Source organism: Oratosquilla oratoria, chromosome 30 (genome assembly GCF_046742065.1).
Source record: "Oratosquilla oratoria isolate Oo_2021 chromosome 30, ASM4674206v1, whole genome shotgun sequence".
Classification (NCBI taxonomy): Eukaryota; Metazoa; Arthropoda; class Malacostraca; order Stomatopoda; family Squillidae; genus Oratosquilla; species Oratosquilla oratoria.
In genome coordinates, this window is record NC_134806.1 from 48,398,085 (window position 1) to 48,423,076 (window position 24,992).

At 40.7% G+C, this 24,992-nt stretch overlaps 3 protein-coding genes across 6 annotated transcripts; 1 reads left to right on the plus strand and 2 right to left on the minus strand.

Moving 5' to 3' along the window:
* Positions 1 to 1,715: 1,715 nt before the first annotated feature.
* On the minus strand, positions 1,716 to 10,241 carry LOC143041164 (uncharacterized). Its single transcript, XM_076212983.1, has one exon. It carries the CDS (start codon positions 7,314 to 7,316, stop codon positions 5,949 to 5,951), a length of 1,368 nt encoding a protein of 455 aa, XP_076069098.1. The 5' UTR covers positions 7,317 to 10,241; the 3' UTR covers positions 1,716 to 5,948.
* A 3,984-nt stretch (positions 10,242 to 14,225) lies between these two features.
* LOC143041355 (uncharacterized) lies at positions 14,226 to 21,150 on the minus strand. Of its 2 annotated transcripts, none has more exons than XM_076213183.1 (2): positions 20,883 to 21,150; positions 14,226 to 16,367 (listed from the first exon to the last, which is right to left on the minus strand). In XM_076213183.1, the coding sequence occupies exon 2, from the start codon at positions 16,222 to 16,224 to the stop codon at positions 14,752 to 14,754; it is 1,473 nt and encodes a 490-aa protein (XP_076069298.1). In that variant the 5' UTR covers positions 16,225 to 16,367; positions 20,883 to 21,150; the 3' UTR covers positions 14,226 to 14,751. The 2 variants fall into 2 exon arrangements, with proteins under 2 accessions (XP_076069298.1, XP_076069297.1); XM_076213182.1 differs by having other exon boundaries at positions 20,731 to 21,150.
* Positions 21,151 to 21,203: 53 nt separating this feature from the next.
* On the plus strand, positions 21,204 to 24,899 carry LOC143041356 (uncharacterized). Of its 3 annotated transcripts, none has more exons than XM_076213185.1 (2): positions 21,204 to 21,277; positions 22,421 to 24,899. In XM_076213185.1, exon 2 carries the CDS (start codon positions 23,126 to 23,128, stop codon positions 24,065 to 24,067), a length of 942 nt encoding a protein of 313 aa, XP_076069300.1. In that variant the 5' UTR covers positions 21,204 to 21,277; positions 22,421 to 23,125; the 3' UTR covers positions 24,068 to 24,899. The 3 variants fall into 3 exon arrangements, with proteins under 3 accessions (XP_076069300.1, XP_076069299.1, XP_076069301.1); XM_076213184.1 differs by lacking the exon at positions 21,204 to 21,277 and adding an exon at positions 21,296 to 21,552; XM_076213186.1 differs by lacking the exon at positions 21,204 to 21,277 and adding an exon at positions 21,296 to 21,459.
* The last annotated feature ends 93 nt before the right edge of the window (positions 24,900 to 24,992 follow it).

Below are 24,992 nucleotides of genomic sequence, written 5' to 3' on the forward strand. Positions count from 1 at the left end.
TCGGCCGGTAAGCAGCACTAAAGAAACGTCTCGTGCTGCACTTATCCAGCATTTCTTTCTGTGCTCCCGACTGAAACACGGTGCTATTATCCACCAGAACTTCATCCAGTGGACCCCGTTCCAGAAATATCTCATTCATCACCCGTGCGATTTCCTCTCCCGCGTCTGTCTTCAACTCCCTCCAGACCGTGAATCGTCCTGGGCCACAGTCAACCATCAATAAGTAGTCTACATGCCCCGTCGATAGTGGGTTACGTCGACCGCCAACCTCCTCCATTTTTCTTCCATGCCGAGTTCGGGTAAACTTTCCTTGCTAAGAACAATGACCCACCAACACCTAGGTGTTGTGTTCTATGCAACTCCTCCGCGCATAGGGATCCTGCGGCGCACATTTCAGCCTTTTCCTCTTCCTGTTCTTCCGGAACTCTCAGCCAACTTTTCTTTACTCTGGTTACCGCGCCCGCTTTGTTCACTCCCGACGGCACTTGGACTACGCTCACTTTGTCTATTAACTTCCTCAGGATCCCAAAGCGCCATTTTCACAATGGCCTCTGCTGCCCCTTCCGTACGTATTCTCTTCTCAGCATCGAGTTCATCCCCCCGCCACCGTGGCTGAGTCTGCCCTAATTTCGATCTCGCGTAGCCTCCATTTCAGCGCCAAAGTGACTCCTTGTACAACCGCATCCAACTCCGATACGTTAATGTGATGGTAGTCATCCTTTTCACGCTGCCACGGCCCATCTTCGACTATCACACCTCCTATCTCCAGGACCACGCCGGTAGTTATGCTGTTAGCATCACACCTATGTTCTGTTGCGGTGCACTCCACTGTCCTTTCACTGAATCATCGCGTCTCACCCGTCGTACAACGTCACGTACCATCGTGAGCATGCTCTCATCAACCTTGTCTCCCCAATCCTTCAACCCTGACTTCCTCTTATATAACTGCAAGCCACACGAAGCCAACCTGCGTTCGGGTAGTGACCAACCAATTTGCCACACAGTGAGAATATCTGTCGTCTGCTCATCTCGTCCGTTACATCCGGGATCTTGTTGCCTCTGCTGAACTGCAAATATAGCTAAAATGTCTACAATGTACGCGTAGCTTTAGAGGACACCTCTACTTACACATTATGCTACTTTCTGGTGCTGCGTCTGTCCCTCCGTTATGTTGTCCCCCTCTTAATGCCGTCGTATACCATTTCTTTGAGTATATATATTTCAATTTTCGCCTCTGTCTCCTGTGGCAGAGGGAAAAAGAAGACTGCCACAGAGATTTTCCCCTCGGGTCGTAAAAGGCCGCGAAAACGGAATGGAGTGATGGGACTAGGTATCCTACTCTCTGTAATCCTATTCGTACGAAAAGTCAAGGTATAAAAGGGTTTGGGAGTTGTCCAACCAGAACCCTATTTTTTTTTCTTAAGTGTGGGGGTGTGGTACTGAGGAGCGTAAAAGGAATGAGATAAGCAGTATGTGACAAGGAAGATGAATATGTTGGCACTAACTGAATCTAAGTTGAAAGGGTGGGGTAAGTTTGAGTCTGGGAGTTTAGTGGGGAGGGTGTCGGGGGTGATGAGAGGGCGAGGGAGGGAAGGGGTTGATCTACTAGTAAGTGAAGAGATAGGAAAGCGTGTGGTGAAGTAGAAAAAAGTTTCTTCAAGGTCATTGTGGTTGAAGGTGAAACTGGGATGGGAAATGTGGATCTTTGTGCGTGCATATGGGCCTGGTAGTAGGGGGAATGTAAAGGAAAGAGAAGCCTTTTGGATATATTTAAATGAATGCTTAGGCAGTTTTGATGGGAATATCAATGTAGTAGCATTGGGATCTCAATGCTAGATTAGGGGATTAATCAATAGATGAAGTGGTATGGGAGTTTGGAGTGCCAGGTAAAAATCAAAGTACAGAGCTGATGGTGATGTATTTAGAGAGTTGATGATAGCTGACACAATGTTTAAGAATAAAAAGCCAAGCAAAGTACACATGGGAGAGGGTGGTGGATGGAAAGGTGGCTGATAAGGCATTAATGGACTATGTAGTGGTATCCGAAAGAGTAGGAAGAGTTCTGACTACCAATGTTCTTAGGGGAAAGGACAGGGGAATATCAGATCATCTTTTGGTAGAAGGTAAGTTGATTGGAGGATAGGTGGAGAAGGGAAAAGGACGGAAGGTAGAGAGATGCTAAGAGTAAACTTTTTAAATGAGAAGGAAAAGGAACAGGAGTACAAGAAATTGAGAGAAGTGTGCAAAGTTGGTAAAAGGTAGAGTAGATGTATACAAAGGATTACAAAGGCGGAGCATGCCGACAGGAGACCTTTTGGTCCATATCAAGGTCGGATGCAAAAAAAAAAAAATAATAATAATAATAATAATAATAATAAACAAAAAATATAATAATGTAAATAACAAACAAAATACATAAATAAATGCATAAATGTATAGGTATGAGTGGAAGAGGAATGAAGGTGATTCAATGAGATAGTGACAAAGTGTGCAAAGATGGAATGTGGTACAAGGATGATGGGGGGGAATAGAAAGAAGGGTAAGGAGTGATGGGATGATAAAGTGAAGAAGGTAGAAGAGAAGAAGCGAACATTCAAGGATTGGTTGCAAAATAGGATGAGAGAAACATATGAGATGTACACAGAAAAAAGAAAAGGAAAACATAAGAAAAAGAGGAAAATGGAGAGGTGTAAAACGGGGAGGAGTATGACAGAAATTCTTGAAAGTAACGAAACAATGTTTTGAAAGGAATTTAAGGAGGATAAGGCACCTGGGTTAGATGGGTGTCATGCAGAGTATCTGAAGAAGGGAAGTACAGTGATGGTGGACTGGCTGATGAGGTTGTTTAATGCATGTCTAAAGGAGGATAGAGTGATGGAGGACTGGTGGAGTTCCATTTTACAAGGAAAATGGGGATGAATGTGACTAGTAGTTTCAGAGGGATCAGTTTGTTGAGTGTAGTTGGGAAAGCTTATGGGAACGTTTTAATTGACAGGATTAGGGGAGGAACAGAGGAAGTAATTGGTGAGGAGCAGTATGGGTTTAGAAAAGGTAGTAGTTGTGTGGATTAGATATTTTTGAAGTAGATATGTGAGATTTAGCACAAGGTAAGGATTTTTTTAGGGGGGGAGGTGGGGTTATTTATGGACTTGGAAAAGGCTTATGATGAGGTAGACAGGATGGCACTGTGGGAAGTATTGCAGATAGAATTGGAGGAAAACTTTTTAAGGGCAATCAAGAGTTTTTATGAGGGTAATAGATCCTATATGAGGATTGGAAATAGAAATAGTGAGTGGTTTAAGATAAAGATGGGACTGTGTCAGGGTTGTGTTATGTCGCCATGGCTGCTCAATGTGTACATGGAATGGTGTGGGAGGGAAATGCAAAAGTAATGGGAATGGAAGTAGAGATGGTTAAAGAAAATGGAGAAAAGTGGGAGGTGAGCCAGTTGTTGAAGAAATGAGAAGCTTGTTTTTCAAACACTCAGTCCAGCACGTGAGCTTGACATTTGTCTTTATTTTATTGATGGATCCAAATTTGATGCTGGTACTGGATAGGGAACTTTTAGTGAAAATTTTAATTATCAAGAAGTACATCCCATGTTGGCTTCAAATTTTACTGCTGAGTTGTATAATATTTCAACTGTACTAGAACATATTGCTACCCTCCAGAATTTGAGCTACACTATTCTGTGATTCAAAAGGTGTCTTGCAGTCACTAGAAATCTACAAACATAAGCACCCTTTATTACAAAAAACAAAACAAAAGTGTTTTTACATCAGTGCAGAGGAATTACAATTAAATTTGGCTGGGTTCTGGACTAGAACATATTGCTACCCTCCAGAATTTGAGCTATACTATTCTGTGATTCAAAAAAAAAAAAAAAAAAAAAAAAAAAAAAAAAAAAAAAATTGAAGTGGATGTTTTTATATCAGTGCAGAGGAATTACAATTTCATTTTGTAGGGTTCTGGCACATGTAGAAATCTATGGAAATGAAAGGGCAGACCAGTTATCTAATTCAGCAGCAGCAAGTTTGTTGCCAAGATGATGTTTCCTACCATATTAGAACTTTTTTTCCCTAGCCTCTTCAGATTAATCAAGAATACATGGCAACAGCGATGGAATGAGGTGGGACCTAACAAAATGAGATGTCTCTCTACAAACCTACATCCTTTGGAATACAATAACATGACCGTAGAATGTCAGAGATTAATATGTCATCTCTGCATTGGTCATATTAGATGAACCCATGGACTCCTTATGCACTGTGGAAACAAACTATAATGTGATGATTGTTTAGTTACAGTAACAGTGACATTTATTGGTTGACCTAGCCTGAAAGAACTGAGAGATCACCATTTATCACAGTGTAGAGATAGTAATAACAGATCCAATATGGCCAACATTTTGGGAACAGAGATGGATCATGATGTGTTTTTAACAATAGCAGAACTTCAGATGTAGATTTTAAAGGATCATAACAATCTTAATTAACAAGTGTTTAAGACAAAAATAGACAAATTTTTAAATATATATTTATTTATCTATTAAACTTATATCCTATTTTTATAGAGTATTTTTTTCTCTTCCCTTCAACCTTACTGTATATATTTTCCTATACATTTAATGTTAGATATATTGTATTTAGTGTCCATGATCCTGATAATCAAAATGCCAGATAATATTCACTCAATTAATCAGTCCAGCACATGAACTCGACATCTGTTTATACTGATGGGTCTAAATTTGATGTAGGCACTGGATAAGGAGTTTTTAGTGATAACTTTAATCAATGAAGAGCACTTCTCATTTTAGCTTCAAATTATACTGTATTTCAGCTGCACTAGCACATATTGCTACCTTACAGAATTCTAGCTATACTGTATTTTGTGACTCAAAAATTGTCTTGCAATCACTAGAAATCTACAATGATAACTACAGTATTTCAGTTGCACTAGAACATATTGCTACCCTTGAGAATTGTAGTTATACTGTATTCTGTAATCAAAAAGTGTCTTGCAATCACTAGAAATCTACAATGATAACTACCCATTAATAAAAAACAATAAAAATAAAAAATAAAATAAAATGAAAATTAATAAATAAAGTGGGTGTTTTTATATCAGTGTAGAGGATTTACAATTTCATTTTGTAGGGTTCCTGCACATGTGTAAGTCTATGAAAATGAAAGGGCAGACCAGTTATCTAATTTAGCAGCAGCAAGTTTGATGCCAAGATGTTAACACCCCACTACCTTATTGGTAGGGGGGGGGGATATTATTTTTTCTATCATCTTCAGATCTATCAAGAATATATGGCAACAGCAATGGAATGAGGTGTGACTCAACAAAATCAGATAGACCTCTACAAGCATACACTCTTGTGAGTACAATAACATACAAAAAGCTGTAACAAGCGAAACGTCGTTCCAATAAAGGTTTCGATCTCACACGGTGTTTATTCTCACAATCTTGTCGGCTTTTGCCATTGTGTTTCACAATAACATACAGTCATATGAGATTAACCCAAGGAATCCTTATGAATGGTGGAAATGCGCCGTGCTGTGACGACTGGTCTCACTGACAATTAGACATTTGCTGGTTATGTGCCCACCCCTGGTGGAACTGAAACCAGCATTTATCACCGTGCAGAGATGGTAATAACAGATACAGTTTGGCTAGAATTTTGGGCATTGATATGGATTGTGATAGTGTTTTTAGATATAAGAAAAAAATCAAGATTTTAAAGGATAATGACTTTAATTAACATGTATTAAAGAAATTAGATATCTAGTTTAAAAGATATTCTTTGTTTTATTTTTTCTAAATAAACAAATTATATTTTCATATAATTTTTCCTTTTCCTTAATATAATTTCTTTCCCTCTTTAATGTAAAACATATTGTATTCAACATTCATGTTCCTGGTAGTCATGATGTCAGATCCAATCAATCTCCAATGTGGATCTTCATGTGACGCTTGAGGCCACCTTTCTGTGAGAAAGCTGCATCACACGAGTCACACTGAAATGGCTTCTCTCCTGTGTGGGTCATTATGTGACGCTTGAGGGCAACTTTTTGTGAGAAAGCTGCGTCACACAGGTTACACTGGAAAGGTTTTTCTCCTGTGTGGGTCCTCAAGTGACGTTTGAGGTTAAGTTTTCTTGCAAAAGCTGCATCGCACCGGTTACACTGGAATGGCTTCTCTCCTGTGTGGGCTGTCATGTGATATCTGAGGCTACTCTTTTGTGAAAAAACAGAATCACACAGGTCACATTGGAAAGGCTTCTCTCCTGTGTGGGTTGTCATGTGACATTTGAGTTCACCCTTTGTTGGGAAAGCAGCATTGCACAGGTCACACTGGTGAGGCTTCTCTCCTGTGTGGGTCATCAGGTGACGCTTGAGGCGACTCCTTACTGGGAAAGCTGCATCACACAGGTCACAACGGAAAGGCTTCTCTCCTGTGTGGGTTGTTATGTGACAGTTGAGTTTATCCCTATCTGAGAAAGCTGCATCGCACAGATCACAGCGGAAAGGCTTCTCTCCTGTGTGGGTCATCATGTGACGTTTAAGTTTACCCTTAGCTGAGAAAGCTCTATTGCATAGGTCACACTGGAAAGGCTTCTCTCCTGTGTGGGTCCTCATGTGACATTTTAGGGTACTCTTCTCTGAAAAAGAAGAATTGCACAGTTCACACTGGTAAGGCTTCTCTCCTGTGTGGGTCCTTGTGTGACGTTTGAGGTGACTCTTTTGTGTAAAAGTAGAACCACACAGGTCACACTCGAAAAGTTTCTCTCCTGTGTGAGTCCTCATGTGATGCTTGAGGAGATTCTTTCTTGAGAAAGGTCTCTTGCATAGGTCACACAGGAAAGGCTTCTCTCTTGTGTGGGTTATCATGTGACTTTTTAGGGTACTTTGCACTGAAAAAGAAGAATTGCACAGTTCACACTGGTAAGGCTTCTCTCCTGTGTGGGTCCTCATGTGACGTTTGAGTTCAACCTTACTCAAGAAATCTGCATCACAGAGGTCACACTGGAAAGGCTTCTCTCCTGTGTGGATCATCATGTGATATTTGAGGTGGTTCTTTCGTGAAAAAGCAGAATTACACAGGTCACACTGGAAAGGCTTCTCTCCTGTGTGGGTCATCACATGGCGTTTGAGATTACCTTCAGTTACAAAAGCTGCATCACACGTGGCACACTGGAAAGGCTTCTCTCCTGTGTGGGTCATCACGTGATCTTTGAGGTGACCCTTTTGTGAAAAAGCAGAATCACACAGGTCACACTGGAAACGCTTCTTTCTTGTGTAGGTCATCATGCAACCTTTGAAATTAGTCTTTGGTGAGAAAGCTTTATTGCACACATCACTTTGGAAAGTTTTCTCTCCTGTGTGGGTCTTTATGTGATATTTAAGATGACTGGTGAGATAGCTGTGCCACAGATGTCACATCGGATCCTCTTCATTGTATGACATACTGAATCTATGGATATCTCTAACAAATAAATGCTGCTAGTTACCCTCCTGGAAAAAATATAATTATAAGGTTGACATTTAACTCTGAAGTTGTGTAATATTAGTGGTGTGGATTTTTCATTCACAAAACAGTTCATACTAATGTCCCTTTGTACCCAAACACTTTGTATATGCCACATAACATAAAGTAGGTAATAACACTGTCATATATTGTGCTATGACACATTGCATTTCTTTTTCATTAGAAATGTCCTGAAAATCATCCAATAGCTACATATATACTCATGCCATGACTGTGGCATCTATAACCATTGAGACTATACACACATTCACTCAACCCTATCTCCACCTGCGTAGAGCTGATGGCCAGGGGTGGTTGCTGCTGTTTGGCCCCCAACTCTTGGTGTTGGGGGTGGTACCACGACGTAGACGCTGCAGCTCCAGGACCATTGTGAACAGCTACCCAGGATGTAACACTTCACCCCATATCATACAACACATAATGGACTGCATTATACACAATCATGCACGCAAACAACACAACATACACTCTATAAAGGATTTGTGGGAAAACCCAGTTTCGGCTATAGCATTCCTTTGGGGAGACAGGACTGCTCGGACAGACAGTCAAGGGAACGACGACAACAACAACAACAACCCTATCTCCATTTCTAATCCTAACACAAGCTCTACTACTCTCGTAAAAACTCGACTGCTCTTAACAGCTTTCCTCCTATCCCATATATCTGCAGTACCTCCCACAGTGCCTTCCTGTCTAACCTGTCGTAAGCCTTTTCCAGATCCATAAAAGCCCAAAAAACATCCTTACCTATTCCTATAGCTTTCTCACATATCTGTCTTACCACAAAAATCTGATCTACAAAACCTCTACCTGTCCTAAACCCACACTGTTCCTCACCAATTACTCCCTCTGTTCCTCTCCTAATCCTCTCAATCAAGACCCTCCCATAAGCCTTCCCAACTACACTCAACAAGCTAATCCCTCTGAAACTACTACACTCACACTTGTCCCTTGTAAAGCAGAACTATACAGGCAACTACCTCTCCCTCCCTATCCTTCACATTTAGCAACTCCCTAAAATACTCAGCCCACCTTCCTCTCACTGCCTTCTCTTCCCCGTCTAGGGTATTGGCTGCATGTTATTGTGGCAAAGTAGCATGCAGTTGATACTTTAGGGTCAATATGGGGCGCCCCTACAGACCAAAGCCCATCAATGTCTGTGATAGAGGAAAACTCTGCTCATAGAGAAATGATGACACTTTTATACTATGACTGTCCCTCCATTATGCTGTCCCCCAACCCCTTGTTACTGTCCTGTACCATTTCTCTGAATATGCATTTCCTTTTTTTGCCGACCCTGTGGTGGGGGAAGAGAATGCTACCACCAAGTCTTTCCACTTGAGTCGTAAAAGGCGACAAAAAATGGGACAGGGGATGGGATTAGGAGTCCTACTACCTGTAGCCCCAAAAGGGGACATGCCTAAAAAAAAAGAAGTAAAGAAGATATGAAACTTGCATTGGCCAAAAGCTCCCAACCTAATAAAACCTAATCATGACATAAAAAAGGGGGGGGGGGGATGTGTTTTCGTAATAGTGGAATAGAAATATGGACTTAAATTCTTGATTTTTGTACCAAGGGCAAGATGGAGTCCCAGCGCCAATCAGAATGTAAGTAAACAGGATACACATCTTGTGAACTAGAAAGATGTTTGCCAGTCATATTTTTTAATCACTACAGATGTTAACCCCTTCGATACAATGACGCCTACCTAGGCATCATGAGGAGCAAGTGGGTACGCGAAGATGCCGATGTCGGCGTCTTGATTATATTGTAGATGTACCTGCGTGACCCCCAAACTCTGTAAATTGGCTTCATCATATTTTCTACGGTTATCAAAACTCACGGATGAAAGAGAACGAGCAATACAGCGGTAATTTAATTTTTTATAATGCGAGTATTATGATGCAACATCGCATGTCTGGCAGCTAATGCTGCCCGTGAGATTTTGGCCCGTATTGAAGGGGTTAATATTAATTTTTGTAATACATATGAGGGGTATTCTTTGAGTTCTGCACACCTATACAATACAGCATTGGAATATTAAATATTAATAGTGTAACTTATAATACATGAATGTAGTATGCGATATTCTTGGCAAAAAAAAAAAAAAAAAAAGCTACAAGCATATCTACTAATGAATGAAGCCACTAGGATACAGTCCAGATGCCATGTTGTTGTCTGTCCAGTCCAGTCACTGTCAGTTTGACAATGACTTTCACATTGTGGATTGGGTGTTCTTCAACTACAGATGACATTAATAAGCACTGTTACAAAAACAATATGGCTTCCTTGAACTTTATGAGAGAACACAGGGTTCTGCTGTTGTCTATTAATTGCCCAAGGTATAATAATAATCAGGCCATCAGCATCTTAGACAACAATGACCTGGATGACCTTTACAATTTGAGGTACTAAATTACTAAATGTAGGTTAGGTTAGAATAGACAAATTTATCCTTTCATTTCTTCAACCTTGGCATCTCTCAAAACAAGCATGGTGTATCATTCAACCACTGTGACTTTGTTCGTTAGTAAATCAGTTTTAGTAACTTTTTTGTTATTGATTTCAGCCATGAAAATCACATATGTTGTGCACACCTACAAATTGTAGGTGTGCACAACTAAAATTTTACCCAAGTTCAAAATGCTCAGAACATGGTTTTATTCCAGTATCATTCAAGCGCATCTTTCACTTTTATATTTTTTTTCATTTGAAATATATTTTCTATGTAATGGTTTTGTTAGGCTAGGTTAGGAGCTATTGAGCAATGAAAGTTTCACATAAAATATCGATGTTTACATAATTCAGGACTTTTACTCGTAACATGAGCTCGCCAATGACAGGCAGTGCCGGACTTTTTTTAATTCTATGGGTTAAGAACACCATGGATCCTTTCCCTTGGGTTGGAGGGTGAAATTAAAACAAATAAATAATAATAATAATAATAAAAAAATGCCCCAACACATTTATTTATACAAGGCTTTAGGAGGCAATGTTTTCAAGTAAGAGGAAATTAAAAAATATATTTCTATTCATTTCTGTTTCATTTATCTTAATGAACAGGCTAAGGACTCCTTAGCCTGTCCAATCCAATGAGTAAGTAAAGGGTACACAACCAACGAGTAAAGGGGTACACAACCTACGGTATGGACCAAACTTTGCATGTTTTGTCCATAAAACAGACCCATATTGATCGTTATACCAACGCTATTTGGCAGTTCGACGGAAAAATTAGGAATAGCAACAGTTTCTCTTTTACATTGATTTCGGATTTTCCAGCGTTGCCGTCGGCGGGCCCATAAAAAAATCTGGTTTAAGAGTTGGATCTGTGAGACTGACAAACATAATTTTTTGAAAATTCCCACCCATTTAGTCCTTACAAATGATATTACATGTAGCCTGGTCTACAATGATAATCTTTACATTTGCATATTATTTCATTTGTATTGTTATTGGATTAAGTTGCTTGTAAAATCATAATATACTGAAAAATGAACTAAACACTCACGAATTCAAGTATATGCCACACATGTACAAAGCACAAACACAATAATCGAGCGTCCTGTAAATCACAAATACGTAAACAAACCGTGCAAAAGGTCGGAGGAATATGTTTTCCTTTTTTTCAGTATTTCTAAAAGATATATTTAGTATTTCCAAAATAAATAAAATTTTGTTTAGTATTGAAAAAAAAGAGGTACAGCGATAGTGGGCTGGCCGGTAGTGCTGGACAAATATAGCTAATTTCAGTACCGGAATTACCGGTAAACAATAGTGTAATTACCGGTATTTTACCGGTAAGACTCGTGAGGTAGTAGTGACGTCCCAAGTTCGAGTCGCCTTTATGACTTAAATCTTTAAAGAAATTTCATCCCACTATGGTTTGTAGTCACAACTCAAGTTTTGTAACGTCGTCACTATAGAAGTCCTGCCTGCATCACGAACGGGCGAAAGAAGCACTAACCTACCCTACATGCCTACCGGTGCAAATATCTACATATAGGGGTACGTTTTAAAGTCAGCAAAATACGGTAATTAACTTATTGGAATCAGCGGGACCAGGTAGAAGCGATAGAAGCAGAAGTGAGCGGGAGGAGGCAGGCAGAGGTGGCGAGCGTGACAGAAGGTCGAGTTGTACTGATAGTTGATTGGCTATGGGTTGCTCTTAAGAGCGGTCGGCCGCCAGTTGACAGATGGCGTGACTGCAACAACCACTCCCACTGAGACCAGTGGCCGATCGGTCGCCCACCACTCGCCAATCCATGGGCAATCGCTCGTCCACCAATAAGCAACCACTCGCCGAGTAGTGGGGCGAGCAGTACTCAGTTTTGACAGGACCTACGACTGGACGCTCATCGGTCGGCGACCACCTATTTAACGGTTAATGGTCGCCAACCGATCGGCCACCGGTGTTCGACCGATCTTAGTCTGGTGGGCAACCTCCAGAGGAATCTGCCGTCCAAACTGGTCGCAGGTGGTTTTCGATGTAACATCAACAACCACCGGAGACCAGCAGGGGCGCCCGCAGGCGGACGCACCGGACGCACGTGCGTCCAGTGTGGACATTACAAGCATACAAGGTCCACTATTCAAAAAAATTTCCCTTCTAAAACCCTCAACTTTCAATGAAAAATGTAGATGTTTTACATACATTAGAAACGTGGTAAATTAATGGACCTAAGTATGTCAAAAAGGCAACCAAAAAGTGGCAAAAACTCAGGTTGATAAGCTTCGCTTGGTTATCTCCCTATAGCCCTTTATACCTTGTGCGTCCACCACAAGAAAGTCTGTGGGCACCCCTGGAGACCAGTCCTGCTCAGCCGACCAGCTTTGGCTGTTGGTCTTTCAGCGGGGATGGTTTGTTGCTACATTGTCCCTCATCCAAGCAGTGACCAAGGAACAGGGATATTCAAAGTAGCACAAACTAATTTGAAAACTATGTATGTAGATCTCAAAAAATCTAGATAAAAGACAAGAATGGTAACTTGTGATGACGTCACTGGTCAGGCCACCATGTAAAGCCTGGGATTGGCTGGCTGATTGAGTGGTAGTCGTAGGCGAGAACAAGATAACTATGGTTGGCTGTGTTCTATAGGCCTTGGTGTCTGAAAATTGGTTGGTAGACAAAGAATATTTAAGTGTACTCTTACTGACTTTCATTGCCATATTGCCCTTAAAGCTATTTAGGCATGTCTACCTACAAGAAAACCAGAGTTCAGATGGTGTATGTCCGGTTAATTCCATTAGTTGATGGATCATTACATAACGTGCTGGAGTGGCTGGACAAACTCGAGTTGGTGTGCTGGTTTCTCGGAACTGCAGGACATCGTACCACCGAGACTTGTGAACGGTGCGTTTGTCGTCTACCATGAACCGAGCAACAACGGCAAGTTGCTGTACAACAAGATCAGAGAAGCTTTCATCTCTACATTTCCTACGGACCGCTTCTGCGCTTATGAAGAGTTTATTGCTCGAAGGCTAGGTGGCTGTGAGTCATTTAGCAACATTGTTTGAAGAAATACAGGGTGCTGGGTTAGCTTGTGCTTGTGTTACTAGCCTGCCCGATACTGCCCGTGGCATCGTACGGGATGGATTACGCATGACATCCATAAACAGATCATGAATTGTGCTCGAGTCGTGCTAGTGGGAGACGATGGAGTGCGAGCGGTTCGAGGTAAAGGTGGCGCTGTGCCAGGGATGTGTCAAGTTGCCATGGTTATTCATTGTGTAAATGGATGGAATGGTGTAGGGGGTGAAGGCAATGGTAATGGGAGGGGTCTGGAGATGATTACAGAAAATGAAGAAACGTGGGAGGTGAGCCAGTTGTTGTTTGCTTACATGACACATCCCTTTGACACTCCCGCCTTTGTCTCAAATCACCAGCTCTCCATTTCCAAGTAAAACACTCCCATGTGCCTTCCCAACTACGCTCCGGCGGGATCTTTGCCTGCACCTTTGGTCTGAGTGGTTGCCAACTGATACCCACAGAAGGCTTCGTGGCCCTCGACCTGTTGGTGAAATAGTGGTCCAATCGGAACCAGTGGCCAAAATAACCAAAAATCTCGCAGGGATTTTTTTTTTTTTTACCAAAGTCGTCAGGTTGGCCGATTTTGCCCACCCTTACTCCAGAAGGGATAGACGTATAGAGAGTACAATAAGGTACATGTATGGAGCCTGGGCCCATGGGTATGTGTGCGCGACTCAGCCAAATTTGAGGCTCTGGCTGAATTTCTGCCTTCCCGCCTCTAGCGCCCACACCTTTGGCCTGTGTCATTTCCGAGTTTTACCCGCAGGCCTCATGGCCCTCGACCTGTGATGAGATAGTGGCCCAATCGCAGACTGTGGCTAAAATGACCCAAAAATCTCACACGGGTTTACTCAGGCATTTCTGACCGAAATCATCAGGTCGGCATATTTATCCCAATTTTACCCTAGAAGGAATTGTACATAGGAGACTGAGATACATGTGGTGAGCCTGGACCCAAGGATGTGTGGATGCGGCCCAGCCAAAGTTGATGCTCTGGCTGGATGTCTGCCTTTTCTTAGGGAAGTTTTCCCTTCAAATTAATATTAGGGGATGATGAAAAAATAATTCCCGCAACCTCCCCGCCATTGAAATATGACTTGTGTCTCGGAGGATAAAATAAATACTGCTGAATATGTTGCCGCATATATATTTACAGTAATACAAATTACAAGGAACAATGGTAAATACTCCAAATACTTTACACAACGTTATGGTAAACAGAACATCCGTACGTCATGGCGTGCAGATATCTTTATCCACGAGTTAGCCAATGCTCTAATATTCACGACGGTTTTTCGTATTACAAGATTTACTCACTTACTTTAATGGAACACTCAATGTTTGATTAGGAACAAGCAAAAATGTTATAACGCAATAGGCCAACAAAATAACTGCACAACTAAGAGTAAAACGACAACTAGCATTTACAACTGACAGTAAGCGTGTATGACGACTCATCTACCAAACACGTGATATTTAAGATTTTTTTTTAGAAAGCTGCATCACACAGGTCACACTTGAAAGGCTTCTCTCCAGTGTGGGTCATCACGTGATATTTGAGATGACCCCTACGTGAGAAAGTTGCACCACACAGGTCACACTGGAAAGGCTTCTCTCCAGTGTCGGTCATCACGTGATCTTTAGGGTGTTCTTTTGTGAGAAAGCTCCATCACACATCAAACTTGAAAGGCTTCTCTCCAGTATGGGTCATCATGTGATGTTTGAAATGACCCTTCTGTGAGAAAGATGCACCACACAGGTCACACTGGAAAGGCTTCTCTCCAGTGTGAGTCACCAAGTGTCGATTGAAATGACCCTTTTGTGAGAAAGCTGCATCACATAAGTCACATTTGAAAGGCTTCTCTCCAGTGTGGGTCATCATGTGAAGTTTGAGATGACCCTTCTGTGAGAAAGATGCATCACACAGGTCACATTGGAGAGGCTTCTCTCCAGTGTGGGTCATCATGTGATGTTTGAGATTACCCTTCTGTGAGAAAGATGCATCACACAGGTCACATTGGAAAGGCTTCTCTCTAGTGTGGGTCATCAAGTGTCGACTGAGATGACCCTTCTGTGAGAAAGCTGCATCACATAAGTCACATTTGAAAGGCTTCTCTCCAGTGTGGGTCATCAAGTGTTGATTGAGATGACCCTTTAGAGAGAAAGTTGCATCACATAAGTCACATTTGAAAGGCTTCTCTCCAGTGTGGACCATCATGTGATGTTTGAGAGCACACTTCCGTGAAAAAGATGTATGACATAAGTCACACTTGAAAGGCTTCTCTCTGGTGTGGGTCATCATGTGATGTTTGAGATGACCCTTTAGTGAGAAAGATGCATCACACAGGTCACACTGGAAAGGCTTCTCTCCAGTGTGGGTCATCATGTGACGTTTGAGAGGACCCTTCTGTGAGAAAGATGCATCACACAAGTCACACATGAGAGGCTTCTCTCCAGTGTGGGTCATCATGTGATGTTTGAGATGACCCTTTAGTGAGAAAGATGCATCACATAAGTCACATTTGAAAGGCTTCTCTCCAGTGTGGGTCATCATGTGACGTTTGAGATCACTTTTGTGTGAGAATGCTGCATCACATAAGTCACATTTGAAAGGCTTCTCTCCAGTGTGGACCACCATGTGATGTTTGAGAGCACTCTTCCGTGGAAAAGATGTATCACACAAGTCACACTTGAAAGGCTTCTCTCCAGTGTGGGTCACCATGTGATGTTTGAGATGACCCTTCTGTGAGAAAGCTGCATCACACAAGTCACATTTGAAAGGCTTCTCTCCAGTGTGGGTCATCATGTGACATTTGAGTGAACCCTTCTGTGAGAAAGCTGCATCACACTGGTCACACTGGAAAGGCTTCTCTCCAGTGTGGGTCATCATGTGATGTTTAAGAGCAGTCTTTCCTGATAAAGCTGTATCACACACGCCACATTGGAAAGGTTTCTCTCCGGTGTGGGTCATCACGTGGCATCCGAGATAACCCTTCTGTAAGAGAGCTGCATCACATTGTCTATACTTGAAAGGCTTCTCTCTAGTGTGGGTACTCATGTGATATTTAAGAATATCCTTTTGTGAGAAAGCTGCACTACACAGGTCACACTGGAAACTTTTGTCTTCAATGTGAGTCATCATAAGTCGTTTGTGAACACTCTTTTCTAAGAAGCTGCATTACACATGTTGCAAGATGATTGAAGCAAATATTCAATCCTTTAGATGTCCAGCGTGCACACACACACACCCAGTCATTTGGGCAGGGTGCAAATGGACACCTGCATCTGAAATTGCAAACCGCAAGTCATCATATGATTGATATTATTTTTATTATACATTTTCATTGCTTGTATATATAACCTATACATAAATGCTAAGTATCCATACTAAGTTCATGTATTGTATATTGTAGAAGTAGAGTAGGCAGTAGATAATAGAGAATAAATTGTATATAGCCCTTTCATTTGGCAATAGCCACTGTGTGTATGTAAATACACCATAGGCAACTACCACCGTTTTCCTCGTTGAATGTTCAGAGATGTAGATCAGTCTGGACAGAGGGATTAAAGCAAACAAACCAGAACTTTGTCTTAACACCTCCAAACTCAAAATAGACCACAAACCAAATCTACACATATCTCACACTTGAAAGGCTTCTCTCCAGTGTGGGTCATCATATGATGACCCTTCTGTGAGAAAGCTGCATCACACAGGTCACATTTGAAAAGCTTCTCTCCAGTGTATGTCATCACGTGATATTTGAGAGAACTATTTCAAGAGAAAGCTGCACCGCACATGTCACATCGGAAAGGCTTCTCTCCAGTGTGGGTCATCATGTGATATTTGAGATAACCCTTCTGTGAGAAAGCTGCACCACACAGGTCACACATGAAAGGCTTCTCTCCAGTGTGTGTCATCATGTGACATTTGAAATTATCCTTTCGTGAGAAAGCTACCTTTCCGCAAGTCACACTGGAAAGGGTTCTCTCCTGTGTGAGCCATTATGTGATATTTGAGACGATTCTTTCCCGAGAAAGCTCCATCACACATGTCACACTGGAAAGGCCTCTCTCTCATGTGGGCCATTGCGTGATATTGTGAAAAATGCCACACCAAATTTTATTATATGGTGAATAATCTTCGGATACCTTTTGAAGTAAATGTTGATATTTACCCTTGACCTGAAAGAAAATATATGATAAGTTTGATATCTAACGTGAGAGAATGTAGTGGGAGTAACACGAGTGTATACAAATACAGTAGGGTGTTAACCAAAATGTAGTAGGGGAAGGAAACATACATACAAGCCGTATCAAAGAAGAAACTTAAAGAAATGGAAGGTTGAACAAATACTAAAATCTATGGAGGATGGATGGATGTCATGCAGAATGTCTCAAAAAAGGAGGTACAGTGTTGGTGGACTGGTTGGTGAGGTTATTTAATGTTTGCTGGAGAGAAGGTAGTGTGCCGGAGGACTGGAGGAGTGCTTGTATAGTTCCACTTTACAAGGGAAAGGGGGACAAGTGTGAATGTAGTAGTTTCAGAGGGATTAGCTTGTTAAGTGTAGTTGGGAAGGCTTATGGGAGGATCTTGATTGAGAGGATTAGGAGAGGAACAGAGGGAGTAATTGGTGAGGAACAGTGTGGATTTAGGACAGGTAGAGGGTATGTAGATCAGATTTTTGTGGTAAGACAGATATGTGAGAAAGCTATAGGAAAGGGGAAGGATGTTTTCTGGGCCTTTATGGATCAGGAAAAGGCTTACGACAGGGTAGACAGAAAGGCACTGTGGGAGGTTATGCGGATATACGGGATAGGAGGAAAGCTTCTCGGAGCTGTCAAGAGTTTTTATGAGAGTAGTAGAGCTTGTGTCAGGATTAGAAATGGAGAGAGTGAGTGGTTTGAGGTAAAGGTGGGACTTTGTCAAGGATGCGTTATGTCACCCTGGCTGATCAACTTATACATGGATGGGGTAGTGCCAGAGGTAAATGCAAGGGTAGTGGGTCAGGGATTGGAGATGGTTAAAGAAAATGGAGAAAAGTGGGAGGTGAGCCAGTTGTTGTTTGCGGACGACACTGCGCTTGTGGCAGGATCGAAGGAGGGATTGAGGAAGTTGGTGACAGAGTTTGGGAGAGTGTGTGATAGAAGAAAGCTAATGATAAATGTGGGTAAAAGTAAGGTGATGAGATGTACAAGGGGTGAAAGTGGCAGTAATATGGAAGTGAGCATTAAGGGAGAGCAACTGGAGGAAGTGGATAGTTTTAGATACTTGGGTGCAAATGTGGCAGGAAAAGGTGGAGTAAAGGTGGAGGTGGAATGTAGATTGAGAGAAGCGAGTAAATGCCTTGGTGGATTAAAAAGTGTAATGAGGAATAGAAATTTGGGAATGGATGCTAAGAGGAGACTGTATGAAGGAGTGATTGTTCCAACAGCACTGTATGGAGCAGAAACATGGAACATAAGAGAGGAAGAGAGAAGGAGCTTGAATGTGTTTGAGATGAAGTGTCTGAGAAGTATGATGGGGGTTACTAGGCTAGATAGAGTGAGAAATGAGGAGGTGAGGAGGAGAACAGGGGTGGAAAGGGAGTTGGGAGATAGGGTTGATGAAAGAGTATTAGGTTGGTTTGGACACATGGAAAGAATGAGTGAAGAAAGACTAGTAAAAGAGGTATGGAAGGCAGATGTGGAGGAGTGAACATGAGGGGACGTCCTAGGATGAGATGGATGGATGGGGTGAAGGGGGCTTTGGGGAAGAGGGGAATGTCTGTTGAGGAAGGACGGGAGAGGACAGAAGACAGGGGTGAATGGAGAATGGTTGTATATGGAAGATGTGATGCGTGAGGTGGAATGGATGGGGGGATGGGGGATGAGGTAGTGTGTGTGAAGCAAAATTTTGACGCAGCCCGAAGGGATTTCTCCCCGTCTTCTCCTTTACATGGGGGGACGGAGAGGGGGGGTTCGCCGATTTAATGAAGCGGCCTTGCTGTGGATGTGCTGTGTCTTGTGACACTGCTTCTGACCCAGGGCAGTGAACAAGGTGCAGGGATGACCCGTCATCCAGGAGGTGCTAAGATGGGAGAGAGGGTGGAGGGGGTGTGGCGTGTTTTCGGGGATGAAATGGGTGGAAATGATTTTATGCCTTTTCCTTTTTGGCTACCTCCCTAGTAAGGGGGAAAAAGCCTTGGTATATGTATGTATATGTATGTACATAAGGGGGGACTTAATGTGGGCAAGATAAACTCCAAAACTGGAATTTCTTCTATTTATTTATAACAATAAATGTATATATGGGCAATATACAATAAGTGCCAGGCCTTGACCTAGGGCACAACTGGCTGACAGCCTCTCAGCCTGCTCAGCTCTGCCTGTCTTGGTGACATAGGTGTTGTTAATAAAGGGGGTTAGTAGGGTGTCCTAAGTAAAGGTGTTAGTTGCTATTCTTAGTCTTTGGAGTTAGTTCTACTTATTGGGGTTAATCATATGGCTGGTGGGTATGATTAGACATGATACATATATGTTAGCTTATGGGTAATATAGTAGGGTTAGTATGGTGAGATTGGGCATCTATATCATGTTTGTCTTGAAATCTGCTGCATTAGTTATATGTTCTGGGAAAGCAAGGTCAGCTAGAGAGGGAGGCAGTGCCATGTTGCAAGCATGTGGATCATGTGCGTGGTAGGTGATGGTTAGTAATGGTTACATATATATATATATATATAGATATATATATATATATATATATATATATATATATATATATATATACACATATGTTTATATATATATATATACATATATATATGTATATATATATATATATATATATATATATATATATACATATATACATATTTATATATACATCCCTCTCTTTAAAAGAGACCAGATTTTTTCACTGGCATTTGTATATTTTATTTCTTGTATTCGATGCAAGATAATCTTCATTCTCACGTGCATTTCTTTTATAACAACATGTAGTAATGACTGCATAACTGTATTCAAACATGTTTGCCAGCCTACAATTTTTCCCTAAATCATCAGCTAACTCTTATTATCCTAAGTATTTTTAACTATATATATAAGTACAGCAAATTTAAAGTAACATCAGCAGCGATTTTTATATAGTTAAGGTGGGCATCATTTTATCTATCAAGAGTTAGGCTAGGTTACATTGTGCTAAATTTCAAAGATGCAATTCTTATCTATATCACTGACTAGCTCTCATCATTCTAAGTATTTTCAACATCAGATATGAGTACAGCAAATCATTAGTATCAGCGGTAGTGATTAAAAAATGCAGAAATATTCATATCTAATTTTACAATTACCTAGGTGAAATTTATCTTAGTTTATTATTTAGAAATGTTCTAAACATCAGTATCAGAGTGCCTACTATTTCCTAGTTCTTGAAAGGGTACCGTTATCTGAAATGTTTTCTTTGTATTTCGAATATCCTAACCCAAAACAAAGTTTAACCCCCTCCAGCCAGCCCCCTATACAAAATTTGAAACGCTGGTACATCTAATATGACCTCATTATTGACTTATAACATTCTTTCTAGAGTATCGAACACCTAAACAGCTACAACCATAATGGTCTGCAACTTTCAGGCATCAATTAATGTTGTAGCTGTCTAGCGAATACTTACATTAATTTTTTCATCACCTGTGTTGAGGTGGGTGGAAAATGCTGATGATTCTGCTGATGAATTTGCTGATCTCAAACAATGTTTTCATTTTTTCTGATTTCTTCGTTTTTCAGCATTTTAAAATTTAAGTATTATATTCCTTAAAACCTTACCTTTCCAATGGTATCAAATGTTTTGAAAAAGTCCCATGTTGAGGTGGGTGTTTTTGATGAAATATACGAAGCCGTCTTTGTCCATTTTAAACGGCCATTTTGGATTTTGCTGAGCTTTTAAAATTAAATTTAAGTATTATATTCCTTGAAACCATACCTTTTCAATGGTATCAAATGTTTTGAAAAAGTCCCATCTTGAGGTGGGTGTTTTTGGTGAAATATACGAAGCCGTTTTTGCGCATTTTAAACGGCTATTTTGGATTTTGGATTTTAGTTAGAGGGCAGGGTAGATAAGATGGGGGAGAGGGGAAAGGGGGAGGGAAGGAGGTGCATGGCTGTGGCCAAAACCACCACCTTTACCACCTTTGCCATGTTTGCTGGGACTGTTGGGGCAGGTAATTAATAATTACTGCTCGGAATAGGGGAGAAGTATAGAATTTCAGTCCACAACTAGAGGAATGGGACACATTCATTTCACATCTATACATCTCACGCCAATTAGTGTCTGAGACATTGCCCCCTCCATAGCAAAATGCTGCTGTACATCATGCCTGGCCTTGATAAACTGCCCAACCAGGTATCTACACTACTTGCCACCAGCCACCACACATCATATCAACTTCTTAAGTATAGTGAAAATTCCGAACATGGTAGACTGGTCATTAAAATGGTGTGTGCCCCAACCCATTCATATTGTTTCATTAAAATGTAAACAAAAACAAAGTTGTTAGCCTGAGATAACACTAATATCATATGGTATCTACAAAGAGAATGAACAACAAAATCTTGCCAATATTATTTGCTAGTACTATTGCACAAGTGTCACAACCAGTTACATTTCCTGAAAGGTTACTGGGTTTGTGTATATAATGCCTGTGTTTTAACATTATGATCTTGCTACTTCCACATTATCTAGAGTTCCCTCATTGATAGCAGCTCCTGCCTAGGAACATGATTGTTAGTTCTTTTTAGTGGGCATTACTGATAGATTTTACTAAATATGACAAGAAAAAATATGGATAGTGCATGTACATTTTCTTAGATCACTTTTATTTGTTGTGTTTTGCTAAAATAATAACATAAGTATGCCGTGTATCTTAATTTGAATTGCATCACTTATTTCAGTTAGATAAATGAGATGAACTGAATAAGCCTTACTAGAGTATTTCATGTTTAGATTCAGGTCTTATGAGCTCAAACATGGAATGTTATGGAGTTATATTAATATATGACTGTTGTGGTCAGCTGAACCCCTTCTAAATCTTATGGCCAGGCAAAAAGGCTAGAGGAAATTTAGTCATTCTAGTTGTGGTGGCATGATTATGCATGTAGCTATTGGATGATTTTCATTGCATTTGTAATGAAAAAATAGAAGGTAATATATCAGAGGACCATATCTGTTAGTATTTCTACCTATTGTATGTTAGGTGATGGCATGTACACATGGTCTATTTAGGTACAAAGGGACTTGAGTATGAAATGATTTGTGTACAAAACGCCCACAATTGTATTTCTTATTCTATATTTTATTTTTTCAGGAGGAAGAAAACTATAAAAAGTGGAAAATCCTTAGATTCCATGAATTTGTCATACAATAAAGACAGTCCAGTGTGATATCCATGGCACAGCTATCACACGAGCCATCTTAGATATCAGGTACTGTAATGGCCCACACAGGAAAGAAGCATTTCCATTGTGACCTGTGTGATTCTGCTTCCTCATAAAAGGTCAATCTTAAATGCCCCATGATGACCCACACAGGAGAGAAACCTTTCTAGTGTAACTGGTGTGGCTTTGCTATGGGAACTGTGGAGTGTAGTCTCAACAAAGGGTATCGCAAATGTCATATGATGACCCTCACAGGAGAAAAGCTATTCAAATGTAACTTATGTAATTCTGCTTTCTCACAAAAGGGCCAGCTCAAATATTATGTGATGACCCACGCAGGAGAGGAGCCTTTCCTTTGTGACCTTAGCAGTGCAACTTTGTCGCAAAAGGGTCATCTCAAATGTCATGTGATGACTCATGCAGGATAGAAGCCTTTTCAGTGTGACCTATGCAATTCAGCTTTCTCAGGTCACCTCAAAAGTCACCTGATAATCTATACAGAACAGAAACCTTTCCAATGTGACCTGTGCGATGCAGCACTCACACATCATTCGATAACCCATACAAGAGAGAAGCCTTTCCATTGTGACCTGTGTGATTCTGTTTTCTCACATAAGGGTGTTTTCAAAAACTACATGATGACTCACACTGGAGAAAAGTCTTTCCAGTGTGACCTTTGCAATTTTGTTTTCTCTCGAAAGAGTAATCTAAAACGTCACATGATGATCCACACAGGAGAGAAATGTTTCCATTGTGATCTTTGTGATTCTGCTTTCTCACAAAAGGATGAACTCAAATATCACATGATGACCCACACTGGAGAGAAGCCATTCCAGTGCGACCAGTGTGATTCTGCTTTCTCACGAAAATTTGGTATCAAAAGTCACATGGTAACCCACACAGGAGAAAAGCCTTTCCAGTGTGACCTTTGTGATTCTGCTTTCTCTCAAAAGAGTCATCTTAAACGTCACATGGTGATCCACACAAGAGAGAAGTGTTTCCAATGTGATTTTTGTGATTCTGCTTTTTCACGAAAGGGCGAACTCAAATATCACATGATGAACCACACAGGAGAGAAGCCTTTCCAGTGTGACCTGTGTGATTCTGCTTTCTCAAGAAAGGGTGTTCTCAAATGTCACATGATGACCCACACAGGAGAGAAGCCTTTCCAATGTGACCTGTGTGATTGTGCTTTCTCAAAAAAGAGTGCTCTCAAGGATCACATGATGACTCACACAGGAGAGAAGCCTTTCCAATGTGACCTGTGTGATTCTGCTTTCTCTCAAAAGAGTACTCTTAAATATCACATGATGATCCACACAGGAGAGAAGCCTTTCCAGTGTGAGTTGTGTGATACTAGTTTCTCAAGAAAGAGTAATCTTAAATGTCACATGATGATTCACACAGGAGAGAAGCCATTCCAGTGTGACCTGTGTGATTCTGCTTTCTCACGAAAGGATCAACTGAAATGTCACATGATGACTCACAGTGGAGAGAAGCCATTCAAGTGTGACCTGTGCAATTCTACTTTCTCACGAAAGGGTGATCTCAAATATCACATGAAGACCCATATGTGATACAATGGAAAAAAGGCCTTTTCAACAGCATGACCTGTGATGTGAACTAGTCTCATCCAATGGTGTGCTGAAATAGCACATGATGCCCCACATGGAGACGTCTTTCTACCATGACCTGTGCAATGCAGCTTTCTCATGAAGGAGCAGTATCACACATTATATGATGCAGCATTCTCGAGTGATGCTTTCAAAAGGCACATGATAACTTGTGCAAGCACAAAACTTTTCTAGTGTGACATTGCATTGCACATTTCTCACTAAAGACTGGAGCTGTGTGGGGAGTTGTTAGGTTCATGCTTTGGTCTATGCCATTTAAGGCAGAATTGAATGTGACATATTCCTTGGAAAAATATGTATACCTAGCTCTTTTTACACTTTCTCACATTTTTTTTAATCACAGGTTGTCTGTATGAACAGTTATTGTATGAAATTGTTATTATGTATTTAAGAATGCTGTGGTAAAGTCCTACATATACCAGTGGAGATGTTTTAGTGGATTTTTTATAGGACCTTTACAAAACAAATTAGTGAAATAGATTAGTAAACAAACAGATAAAGACATTATTGTAGCAGCATTAATAAGTATTATGAAAGTTCACAGTAAAGAAAGCAATACTTAAATGCATCCCTTACAGGCCATGCTCACCTTATAAATTGCTGTTTTAATTTGTATATGTTAAATGAAACACTAGTGTAATGTTATCAACTTGTTTATGTAGTACTGTTTGCTTATTGATTAGAACATGAACACTGAAGAAAGGGACCATTCTTTCTGATTTTAGTACATGAAAAATATTGTGTCTTGCTATTATAATGAGCAAGCAAATGAGGAGAGAGTTTGTTTTATTTTTCTTCCTAATATTTACATATATTGACAAGCATGGATAGTTTAGTCCCTTAACTTCTCCAAGTGGAAAATTACCAG